At 40.1% G+C, this 13,111-nt stretch overlaps 1 protein-coding gene across 1 annotated transcript in view; it reads left to right on the top strand.

The window, feature by feature from the left end:
• The window catches only part of GTF2F2 (general transcription factor IIF subunit 2), a 155,073-nt gene extending 147,572 nt beyond the window's left edge, over nucleotides 1-7,501 (top strand). Inside the window, exon 8 of the mRNA XM_007466461.1 lies at nucleotides 6,948-7,501. Coding sequence (XP_007466523.1) covers nucleotides 6,948-7,067 — 120 coding nt within the window. The 3' untranslated portion in view covers nucleotides 7,068-7,501. The remainder of the gene's footprint in view (nucleotides 1-6,947) is intronic.
• Nucleotides 7,502-13,111: the final 5,610 nt, after the last annotated feature.

Below are 13,111 nucleotides of genomic sequence, written 5' to 3'. Positions count from 1 at the left end.
GGTTGGGGGGGGGTGGGGGGTTGTGTGTGTGGGCTTCTCTCTAGTTGTGGTGTGTGGGCTCAGTAGTTGTGGCACGTAGGCTTAGCTGCCCTGTGGCATGTGGGGTCTTAGTTCCCCGACCAGGGATCGAACCGACGTCCGCTGCATTGGAAGGCAGATTCTTAACCACTGGACCACCAGGGAAGTCACGAGACTTCCATTTTAAAAAATAATTATTTGCAGCGGCCGGTTAACTTAGTTGGTTAGAAGGTGGTGCTAAAAAATAACTATTTGCTTGTGAATTTGAGCCTTAATTAAAAGTTTTAGAATTTGAAATGTCATACTAAAATAAATTATTAACTATGTTGAATATAAAAGGATAAAAGTTAAGCCCATTTATGAAATTTTAATGCTTCCCTTATGAGTAGAAGGTTCTAATAACTAATAGATTTACTACTAATAAGTTTTTTATGAAATAGTAACGTCTTCTCTTTTAATTTATTGTATGGTTTGTTTCAGCCTTTTTACTGTTTTTTCTTTTTTACCTTATTTCTGCATGGGGTAAAATTGGGGGTGAATTTACTAACATAACCAATTGAGTCCATATTTTATGTGAGATATTATGTAGGTAAAAGCAATATCTGACATAGGCTCCCAGTATGCAAAATTGGGCATTATTTACATACAGAATTTACATAGAGTTTTAAATTAAGCAGTAGGCCACAAAATTTATGTTTATTCTGAAAAATGTCATTATTCATAAAACCTCTTTCTCCACCCTTCCAGTCCCATTTAATTTTAAAGGGAGGGAAAAGTAAATGTTTAAGCTCATTAACTGCTTTCTCCTGATTTCTTTATTTAGTCCCTGAGCAAGCTAGAAGGAAGGACTTGTTTTAAGCTTGCCATCCTTATGGGAATTATCTTTTTTTTTTTTTTTTTTTTTTTTTGCGGTACGCGGGCCTCTCACTGTTGTGGCCTCTCCTGTTGGCGGAGCACAGGCTCCGGACGCGCGGGCTTATCGGCCATGGCTCACGGGCCTAGCCACTCCGCGGCATGTGGGATCTTCCCGGACCGGGGCACGAACCCGTGTCCCCTGCATCGGCAGGCGGACTCTCAACCACTGCGCCACCAGGGGAGCCCCATCAATCCTTTTTTAATCCTTAGCCAGCAAACCTTTTATCTACTATTGCCTTAAAGTAAAACTTTACTCTCTATTCCAAATATTTTAAGGGTGAATAATGCTTCATTGTTGAGAATACTAGCTAATTTTCTAAAAATTCTTTATGGTAAAATATATACCTAAAGAGTCTCATTGCTTGCCATTTAATTTCTAGCAATATTTTCAAGTGGGCTGATAATAACTCTGCCAATTGATGTCTTCTTATTTTTTGTACATTCTAAACTACTTGTCACACCAGATGCACTAATAGGTAGTTTCCATGGTTCTAAATGCAAGAATTCATATTTATATTTCAATAGGAATTTTTTTCATCTTTATTAAGTTTTAGATATCTTTGTATTTTCCTAGTTAACATTTTTAACATTAACTATATGAATATATGTATGTTTTTTTCCCTCAGTTGGAAGCCATCATATCCCAGCCTTGGAATACCTTGCAGTATTCCAAGGTTAAGTTATGTTTAGCATACAAATAAACTAATACAGTTTAGAAAGCATGTCTTTAAACATATAGTTAAAATTAAAAGTTTTGGCCCAAAGGAAGTAAACTTTATCTGAAATATGGAAGTATGTGAATCATTTGCCACTGCTGGACAGATGAAGTGTTAACTAAAAGTAAGATGATTTACCAGCACATGAATATTAATGCAGTAATAAATTTCTTCTTTAGAAATTGGATTAAGCCATAAAGTAGGGCTGGGGGTGGGTAGAGTTTGTGGCTTGGCCATTTCATTACCGATCATCTCTCTGCTTCTTAGAGAGTTTTACAAAGGAGGAATGCAGCCTGTGGGACCCTGAGAGGAGGACAGGGTGGAGACTAGTATAAAAACAGAGGTGAAACCAGAAGGAAAAGAGGAGAAAAGTGCTGAGATGGCCCACGTTCCAGAGATGCCCTCAGTACCATCTTCCCTCTCCTGTCACAGTTCTCTCTGTCTAAAGGAATGAAACATAGATTGCCTTTGTTCACAGCTTATGTATAATGTGCAGTTTGTTTATCTTTTTAGTGATGTGGCCTTGGAGCCACTAACATCTTCATCAGTAAGTCCTCTGTCCTGTTAACCTTGTTTATAAAGGAGTCACAGTCAGTCACGTGAAAATCACAGAAATATGAAGTGATACTTTGAAATTATCACATAACTGATCATGAATGCCCTTGCCTCCTGGGTCACTTTATAAAAATCAGGTAGCAGTTTCCTTTTGGTGACTCTGTTAACCAGTGCCATCTTTGGTGTTGATTTATATGATGCCCATTTATTCCAACCTTTTGGGGAAGATGCTGTGATGATAAGTCTAGTAGGGTTATATCTTTAGCTTATCTAAAGCATTATTATTTGGTGATCAGCTCTCTGTCAAAGATATATGTTTATCAACTTCTAGGAATTTAGTTATAGTTAGTTTATTATTATGTATGTTAATGCTTAATGCTCAAATTCCCGATAAAGTGAAATGCAGATAAATCTTCCATTTGGCTGGCAGAGCCGTAGAGGAAAAGATGATATGAAAAATGGCAGAGGTGGAAGCTGGTAGGGAGGGAGAAGAGAGGCTAAAATAGTAGCTACTGCGCCTTGTGATTCTACACAGGTTTGTCTTGGTCTTGGGGGGGATCAGGAATTTGATCTGTGAATTTCCAGCTTTTTGGCCACTACAGTTTTGTCTTGATCCACACATGCACACCACATCCTACTCACTAGACCTCTCTGCTCCAGTATGTGCTTTGCCTTTCCCTTGCAAGGAAGCTGTAGTGTTCTGTCCCCTTTTTCTCTGCATTCGGGCTTGCTGGAAATACCCTCCCACACATCTCTTCGATGAAGAATTGCTGGACCTGAGCCAATTTATTATTTCAGATCTTGTTCTGCAGAACTGCCCACAGTTGGTAATGAGAAATCTTTCCAATCCTATGTGACATAAAGGTGATCTACTCAGTTCTGGAATCTGGTGTTTAAAGTACAAGTGATGGGGCTTCCCTTGTGGCGCAGTGGTTGGGGGTCCGCCTGCCGATGCAGGGGACACGGGTTCGTGCCCCGGTCCGGGAAGATCCCACATGCCGCGGAGCGGCTGGGCCCGTGAGCCATGGCCGCTGAGCCTGCGCGTCCGGAGCCTGTGCTCCGCAACGGGAGAGGCCACAACAGTGAGAGAAAAAAAGTACAAGTGATGAAGCAAAAGATTAAATTGCAAAATCAGTGTTTAGACTTAGTAAGAAGAGAACTAGTTTCCCTTGATCCCTGCACAGACTTGCCATTCAGTTCAAATGATCAAATGTACATCCTCAAAGAACCTAACATCTTGACTCCGGCTGGGTTAGGTGCCCCTTCCAAGTGCTCCCATAATGTCCTGCGTGTTATGTCCTATTACTGTGCTTCGGTTTTAGTTTATGGTTGCCTGCTTATATGCCTTTGTTTCCCCCATTTAACACCCTGATCTTAAACTGTGAACTCTGTGAGGATGACAGCAGACTGTGTGCCACTCAGCCTGCCGATGCAGGGGACACGGGTTTGTGCCCCGGTCCGGGAAGATCCCACATGCTGTGGAGCGGCTCGGCCCGTGACCCATGGCCGCTGAGCCTGCGCGTCCGGAGCCTGTGCTCCGCTACGGGAGAGGCCACAGCGGTGAGAGGCCCGCGTACCGCCAAAAAAAAAAAAAATCTCCACCTCAGTTGGCTTTGTTTCAAATAATATTCTAGCACTATAATACAGATTTTAGTAGTAAATGTCATTCAGGTTCAGGTAATACAGTTTAATCAATTTTTATTTCTCAAACCGGGTCATTGCCCTATATGTTAATGAGATGAAAATGAAAGCAACTAGAATTAGAGGTTTATTCCTTTGGGCCTTCTAAGTGATCTCCCCACAGCCAACCACACCCTCCAAAACCTCTTAGATCCTTACTCTTAAGCACACCCAATTCACTCAGCATCAGTGCGCTGCAGCTCTGATGTGCAGTCGGGCCCTGCAGTGGGAGCACAGGGTTTGATGGGAGACATAGACATGTACACAGAGATTTATAATATAGTTGAGGGCTCTCCCTGAAGTAGGTACAGTGTGAAATGTAGATCTGAGAGGTAGGACCATTAGCGAAAGTTTCTCTGAGAAAGTGACATTTGTGCTGAGTCGGAAAGGATGAGGACTTTGGATCTGAGAGAAGGGGATGCGCATTACAGGGAAAGGGTAGGGCACATAGAGAAAAACCAAGAGCATGCAGACGCAGAAATGGCAAGTGCGCGTATGGGGATGTATTAGAGAAAGAGACCAAACGGCAAAGACAGACATGGGTGGATGCCTGTGAAAGAATTTGGAATTTAACCTGTAGGCCAAAGGGGAAGTCAGATAAAATTTTGAAACAGAGAAATGACATAATCTCACTGTTCTCTACCTATGTCTTTCCTTCAAGAATTTTCTGACCTTGTTTTTCTCTATTATTACTACCACTTTCTCTGCTAATGCTTTGTGCCAAGTTAATTCATTTAGTTATAATAGAATGGTCTTAGGTTGCAGTTTGGAACATTCTCAAACTTCAGAAGTTTGCCTCTCCATCCCCAAAAGATTTCTGTACCATGCTAGATATGGCGACCCTAATCCCATCTTGTTACCTGACAGATTGACAGACTGTGACTGTCTCATTGCATTCTTATTGTTAAAAAAGAAAAAAGAGTGACATCTTTATAAAAAACGAATATTCCGTAACCTTATTATACTATTGATAGTTTAATAAAGTGAGGGTGGGCTATACATGAAGACAACTGAATTTGTACCCTTAAGACTTTCTTAATATTTTGTGTTTAACCCTTTCTAGGCTTTTCATCTTCTGTATCCAGATTATAAATGACCCTGCTAGACTTGAAGTGAAGAGCATCTGTCAGGCAACCACCATGCTCCTGGCACTTGCTCTGTTCATTTTTCACCCATCACAGTGCATCCACAGTTGCATGATTGTTTGTGCCCAGGGTCTGGCCATTCTCACAATGAACCATTCTTTGGAATTTTACAAAGAAGTCATTCATGGCACCTAAACTGAAAATCAAAGCCCAACCCATCATTTTCCACTTATGAATCCTGTTTAATTAGAAAGTAGTTTACAAAGTGTCCCATTTTTTTCGATGCAGTCTAAAGTAGCAGATGGCAGGCGTGCACATTACCTGGCTGTCTGAAGCTCACCTGAGTAATTGGCTTACTCATTACGGGTGGGACCTTCGGTGAAGCCAGCTGCAGAAGGTGTGGGAGGCAAGCAAGCCTTCTCCTGGGGAAACCCAGGCCTCCTTTGGTTCATTGCTGCCACCTGCTGGGACCTGGCTGCCGGGATGGGGAGGCTGCTCCAGCGAGAGCTGAGCCATCCAGGGCTGTTTGAGGGACCCGTATGTGGTTCCAGTGCTAGACAGGTGGCCCTAAATGGAAGTACTTTATCAGCTGTAGAGCATTATACCAGTCTGTGTAAGGTGGTGCTAGGTGACGTTGATTCACGCATACTCTTCAGCAACAGTGAGGCTGAGAAAACTAAGTAATACTTCGAGGACCCAAAGGTGCCAGACTCTTAGAGCCAGAAGAATCCCTTAAGCAGATGCTGTGGATTTTAGTGTAGTTAAATCAGGCTCCTGGGGGCTTGTGAAATGCATAGTCCCGTGCCTGGCCCCGGAGATTTTGATTCACTATCTCTAAAATGGGGCTTATCTCACAGGCTCCCCATGAGGTTCTGATGCAGGTAGTCTAGCACCACACTTGAGAAAGGCACTGCCTTAAACATTATCAAGGTAAGAGCTTCTCAGCCATTTTTCTAATTAGTGCCTCATTTCAGTAAATTTTAAAAATTTACATAATATTACATCTTCCATCCATGGGATGAGTCACTGTAATGTACCTGTAACTGGTTCTTTGAAGCATACACATAAAAATTATTGTTGGGTTGGTTGGTTCTGCAGCAAAAAAAGAAAGAAAAAAGTCCGTTTTAAATGATTAACTTTTCTGTCTTCCCCGAGAAGGAAGTGCTGTAATTTGTATTGATCAGTTTATAGTGAAATGCTTTTTCACCTTGGGCATTGGCAAGCAAAGGTGGGGTTTGATACTACATTTGTCATAGCCATCGTTTTCATGACTGTAGTAAGCATTTGGGTAATACTAAATTCTCAGGTGCCTGAAATACCATAATGCAGTGTTCTGCCCTCCATCATCACTCACCTCTTTCCTTTGGTGGAGCCAAGCACAAGAAAGCTGCAGCCCCCAGAAGAAAAATAAGTGGCCCAATAGCAAGTTTGAGAACTCACCGTAGAACTGAGAATTCTGGGTACCTATCCTGTGCCTGCTTCATAGAATATTAATGTCCCAAAGATGTATGTCATTTTTTTAATATATGTTCCTGCTTCTGAAACAGCTGTTTCCAATCCAAGAATAACCCTATCTGACTGTGAACTCAGTGATGCCACTGAACTCAAGGGCAGATTACACTTGGTATGCTGTGTAATCTTAATAAATTAAGCACCAGCAAATTTTCTAGTGTATTTTCATCTAGACTTCTTTTTCTTCTTCTTTTTTTTTTTTTTTAACTCTCAAGGTTGCTGGCATTCAGGACTTCCAACCCCTTTAATGCAAATGATCATATATTTAATGCAGTTTTCATGTATTGTATGCATGGAATCAAAACAGCAGTTTATTGAACTTCTTTATAGAGAAATCTTGTTGAGCTTTCAGGATCATAATTTTTATTACTAATAAAAATGTGGTTTGGTGTATCATTTTATTTTAAATCTTGTTTCCTGCATTCATAATCTCATCTGTCAAGGTTATTTTGGTTTTGTTTTTCAGTCGTACCTGAAGGAAATCTTAAAAGAAATTGGTATTCAAAATGTAAAAGGGATCCACAAAAACACGTGGGAGCTGAAGCCAGAGTACAGACATTATCAAGTAGAAGAAAAGAGTGATTAAGAAGACTCGAAGCCTGCCTGCCAACAGAACAACTAAAGGGTGATGCGCTAAGCAAACGGCCTTGATATGTGAATCCTTGAGCACCATCTGTTATAGGGGGGAAATGACTGGTACTTTCATTTCTCTAGGTAAATTTTTTAAACAATAATTCTTGTCAAGTTGCTTAAGTGATTTTTGAGGAAAAAGAACACATTTATTTATATACTTAATTAGATTATTGATGATGGGGTTGGGAGTTGAAGAAGGTTTTTCTTTTTAAATATTAACTTTTAAAATGTAAAATTAGGAAATGTTTTCTAAATGAGGACTCCCTGTACTTGTTTCTCTCTGAGGAGCTGAGGTAATACAGATCCAAACCAAATGGCATAGCAGGAAAAAAGTAGTCAACTACAGAAACTCTCAAAAGGAATTAAAAAGAGTTCCTTATTCTGAAATTGTCGAAGAACAAAGCTGTCTTTATTTTTTCTAACAGGTGTCTGTGTTTCATGTTCACACACGTTAATGAAAGGATAGCATTTATGTTTGTACTAAGATAGCTGTCTTCATCATTAGCTTATTTTACCCTAGCGATAGTGACATGAGAAATGGAAAAAATCATGGTCAATTAGTCTTTCTTTCTTTCTTCTTTTAAAATAATTAGAAGTTGGGAATTCCCTGGCTGTCCAGTGGTTAGGACTCCGCACTCTCACTGCTGAGGGCCCGGATTCGATCCCTGGTCGGGGAACTAAGATCCCACGAGCCCTGTGGTGTGGCCACAAAAAAAAAAAAAAAGAAAGAAAAGAATAAAATCATTAGAAATTAAATACTTTTCCAGTTCAAGATATTTATCCCCCACCCAGATTATAAGTTTCTCAAAGACTGCCTTTGCCCCCCAGCTTTGCCTGCACCCTCGGCGGGTGTGCACCGACTCTTGCTGTTTACAGACTAGATGCGGGTTGCAGGGGTGAGGCTGATAGGTGCAGACAGAAAGGTTGACGCCAGTCCCTGGGGAATGAAAGTGCTTCTTTTATCTTTCTCTTTAATTAATTTAAAATAAAAGCAATACATTTCCATGGTTAAAGTCTTTCTAGTACAAAATGTTATATATTAGGCAATCCAAAAGCATACCCATGAACAAGACCACCAGAACCAAAGAAGCTTTAGCAAACTAAACACAATGAAAAGCGACTTTTTTACTTGTTAATTTTGTCAGCTGCAACCAGGAAGCAGCAAATGCCAAAATTTGTTGTTATGTAATTAAAGCAAATCAAGGAAATAATCTATCCACTGAGGTAAATATTTTCCTGTATTATTTGATTTTTAGCAGCAGAGCACCAGAATGCTGAGGCTAGGTACCACTGCATTAAGAAAAATTTTGTCCTTGCATTCCCACTGTAAAATAAAATTGATTGAGGATGGTGGTCCCATTCCCTCCCCCACCTCCAATTGTCTTATCCTGCCTTGTTGTGGCGCAGGAACCAAATGTTGTATCCCCATTACCTTTCAATTCCTAGTTACTTAAGCCTCGGTGTCAGAAAGCAGATGGACAATGGTGTGATAAATCCGTATAGAGCTGAGAATTCTGGACACCTGTCATGCGCTTTGGTCATAGTATATACCTTCCCCCAAAACCTTGTCTTTTTGGAGGTATGGTACTGCCCTGAAACAGACCTGTGTCTCCTCTACCCCTGCCTTTTGTTTTTGTGGTGACAACACCTGCCAGATTGAACTTGCTGGCTGCTGGTAGAGTTTCCAGGGCAGAATTTCCTCTCATTTGAAGCTATGCTTTGGTATTTTCTGCAAACCTGGTTTCTTTAGCTTGTTTTAGTGACCTTGTACCTCATCACACCTGATAGTGTCTGCTTGTGTCTCTTCAACAACTTGTTATCTGTTCAGTAGGATAGCTAATCTAGGTGGTTGACTGGTGCCGTTCCTGATTAATATTTTTGAAATTGCTTTCTTATTTAGTACAAAAATACAGCTATTGGCCATGGAGGAGACTCTCCCTTCCACCTGGGTTCCCTTTTTCTTTTATTCCAGGACTCTCTTGCCCTGATAAACATGGTTTTGGCAGCCAAACATCCTAAACCCTTATAACCACTGTGAGATGGAGAGAAGGAAGGCTGATAAGGGAGATACACATCTGGTAAGATGTCACATCGTAAGAGGACAGGAAGGCCATATGTAACAAATGAGATTGTTAAACTCAACCAGTACACCCACTTTGGGGATATTTTAACTGACAGAATGTAATAAGATTATAGTTGCTGGGCAGTGGAAAGCTTTGAAATCACATGTTGCCACAGTAACATCTAAAGTGATATATCTTAAAAAAGTAAACAGGTTTTGCTCTATTGTAACAGAAGCAGCTCTCCTGGATTTCGGCAGAGTTGCATCTGTTCCTAATGGTCTGTGAATACATTTTCTTTGAAGCTGTTGTCATCATTGTTGGTACATATTAGTGGTAATGAGAGTAAACAGTGCCTGGCCATGTGTTAAATGCTCTAAAATATTATTTAATCCTCAGAATTAGTGCTAAGACTTAATTTTTATTTTTTTTAATTTTAGAAGTATACCTTATATAAACACTGTTACATCAGTAATATAGTGTTTTGTCATTTTATTTTTATAACCTCTTTATAAACTAAAAATGAACCCGTATTATACAGAGACATTGAAATGACATGTACAGTATTTGTTCAGCTACTCTTGCCTAAGAGATAGTCAGGTTCTTTCTAGTTTAAAATCTATTTCTATGTCTCTGAAATGAAAAGAAACTAATGATTCAACATATACTTAGATCTAATCACTAGATGCCCTTCTGCTCTACAGTAAACACCGTCAGTATCATCAAGCGGTTAACTTGATGAGCATAAACATATTAACTTTATTAATGTGCTTATTAACCTTATTAATAAACTTGTTAACCACCCTCTCTTACAGATATTTTATGCTCTTGACTAAATGCTGCTTTTTTATTATTAAAGCTTTGCTTAATTGTGTAAGTAACACAGGCTCATGTAACTACATAAATGATCTAGAGATATGTAGTGTAATGACCAGGTATTACACATAGAGAGGCACATTGCAGCAATTCAGTAATGACACACTTCAGCAGTTGCAATCAGATCTCTCCTGGGTTATAAATTAGTGCTAAGTAAGAGGTAGATAATGTCCATTTTATAGAACCATTTCCTGCCCAACATATTATCATGAGTACTGATCCCTCTTTAGGGGAATTCTACCCTTGGGGTAAAGACACCAGAGTAGTATACTTTCCCAGGCCCCCCCCCCCCCCCCCCCAGGCTTATCTCCATACAAGGAAAAGGGCTATCAAAACGGCAGCCAAATTGTCTTTGGCATCCCTGCTTGAATCCAGACACCCAAACCTCCCTTACCCACAGGATGAAGATTACATTCCCTCCTTTAAAGTCAAGCTCCTTTTGCTGACATTTTAATCCCTATTACACTTCAAGTACCCAGGTAGGGTACGCAGCTTTAGAGTGGACTCTTAGACCTGCATAGGAGTTCAGGATGGCAGTGGAATGTGACAGGAGGACGGGGCACTAGCTGATGGCCAATGCATTGGCCATTTTCCCTGGCATTTGTGTGATGGTCCAGAAGGTGGTAAGCTGGGTATCTTTTTGGTTCAGTTTTCATTGCTATGTGAGTCCAGATTGGTTCCTAAGCCTAATATCATTTTCATAGTGTGTAAGAGGAGGGAGCAGAGGTCACTTTTTAACATGAGTTTTCTTCACATACTCCCATCCTTTCTTCTTCCTACTTCCTTTCCTTTGAGCAGGTAGCACCATTGATTATACAATAGTATGGTGTAACATCTGACAGACCAGCAGTATAAGTCTTTAATGGTTTAATATAAGGAAATTAAAAGCAACTATACTTTTGTGTCTTAGGAATTATCAGTGGTTAATTGATCATTATCAATAATTGGTTAATTATCAATGGTTGAAATTTTTTTTATTTAAAAAAGAAACAAAAAATGAACAGCTTTTATCTGATTTTGTTAGAAATCGTCTAAATTAAAAAGGACTTTTTCAATACTCTAGCTTCCAGTTTAAACTAAATTCTGTCAAGTCATTTAGTCTTAAATTTTAGGGTTTTAAAGAATGATTTCTTGGGAATTCCCTGGTGGTCCAGTGGTTAGGGCTTCGTGCTCCCACTGCAGGGGGCACCGGTTCCATCCCTGTTCGGGGAACTAAGATCCTGCATGCTGCGCAGCGTGGCCAAAAATAAAATAAAAAAATTTTTTTAAGTTTTTTTTTTATAGAAAAGAATGATTTCTTAAGGTATACCATATTTTTAAATGTTGAAATTTGTATTTAAAAGGTCTTAAGAGTTTTTAACTATTTTGTAAATATAAGTACACCAAAAGAGTATGTTGCTGGACTAAAAACTTTAATCTGGTGGGGTTATGGAACATGGTGGCTGTTTATTTGGCAAGTATTAATTGACCATGAATATATCCCAGACACTGTGGATATAAGAGTGCTAGGCATTAGAGGCATTCACAGTCTAGTTGGAAATAGAGAATGTAGACGGATTATAACACCATGTGGGCACAGAAGTGTGAACTAAGTGTTACAATCAATCAGGATATTCCAGTTAATTCATGTTGCCATTTATGCTCTATGTGGATTTCCAATTTCTAAAGCATCTGGATGCAGTAGTATATACTTAATTTTAAAACTCCTTTGAAAATAACCATTGATAATTCCTAAGACACAAAAGGATTTATACAGTGCCTAAGAATCATTATTATGAACACATACAGTGGATGTCTGTAATACATCAGTCTTGTTAATAGAATACTCAAGTGCTTACTGGGCTAGTTCTCGTGACATTTAAGCATTACTTCTTTTTGCTATTCTAATTTCTCCTTGAACAAAAGCCTACCAACCACTTTAGCCATTTATTCGTTCGTTCGTTCAGTGAAAACCCAATGACTGCCCATTGTATGCCAGGCGCCAGGGGTAAAGGTGGTGTTTGTGATAATGTGCCTTACATGCCACCAGTTCTCTGCCTACCTTACTAAATAAGCAGGAAGAATAGCTTGTGTTTATTGGACTCCTACTATGTGCCAGGCACTGTGCTAAGTGTTCGGCTCCTATAACTCATGTAATCCTAACAACCCTACAACAGCATGGGTTCTCTTATCACCCTTGTTATATAGATGTGGAATTCCAGGCACTGAGAGGTTAACAAGCCTGACCAAGGTCATACAGCAGTCAGAGGCATTGCCAGATTCATATCCCAGAGCAGCACTCTGCAGTGCAGGCTCTTAGTTACTGTCCTGTGTTGATGGTGGGTGCTGCGCTGCTGATTACCCAAAGCTGTAATTCACCTGCACATGTTTGGGAGGTTTTTGTTTGCTTTGTTCTTCTTCTTATTATTGAGATATAATTGACATATAACTTGGGTTTGACTTCTAACTAATGGGCAGCAAAGTCTCTTCTGAGTTGTTTTGTCTTCAGAGATTTATTTCCAATTCTTGTTCAGGTTCTAGAGTTTCTTACTTGTGGGATGAAGTTCCTTTTTTTGCTGTAGATTCAGATGAGGTATTTCCCAGGAATGAATGCAGGTGGCCAGTGCATTTGATTTGCTTACATTCTCGACTGCCCAGTGAATGTCCAATCCCAGGCTCACGAGAAAGATGCTGACTTGGCCGGTCACAGTTGAGGGTCTCTGCCATGGCCTAGTGAGCACAAAGGAAGTTCCTCAGCATAAGACTGCAGGTACAGAGCTGAGCAAATAAGACAGGTCCTTGCTTTCAAAAACTCACAGTGTTGAAGAGGACTTGGAAACAAATACATGGCAATACAGTGTAGTAAGTGCAGCAGTAGAAATACGTGGCAAAATGTTTTAAGAGCTACCCGGATTCAAAGCCTGTGACTTACAGCAAGTTGTTTACCTTCTGTTCCTCAGTTTCCTCATCTGCAAAATAGGAATATTAAGAGTATCTACTGGGCTTCCCTGGTGGCGCAGTGGTTGAGAGTCCGCCTGCCGATGCAGGGGACACGGGTTCGTGCCCCCGTCCGGGAAGATCC

The sequence above is a fragment of the Lipotes vexillifer genome, unplaced genomic scaffold (assembly GCF_000442215.2).
Source record: "Lipotes vexillifer unplaced genomic scaffold, Lipotes_vexillifer_v1.1 scaffold384, whole genome shotgun sequence".
Classification (NCBI taxonomy): domain Eukaryota; kingdom Metazoa; phylum Chordata; class Mammalia; order Artiodactyla; family Lipotidae; genus Lipotes; species Lipotes vexillifer.
This window is presented reverse-complemented; position numbering and strand designations above follow the sequence as displayed.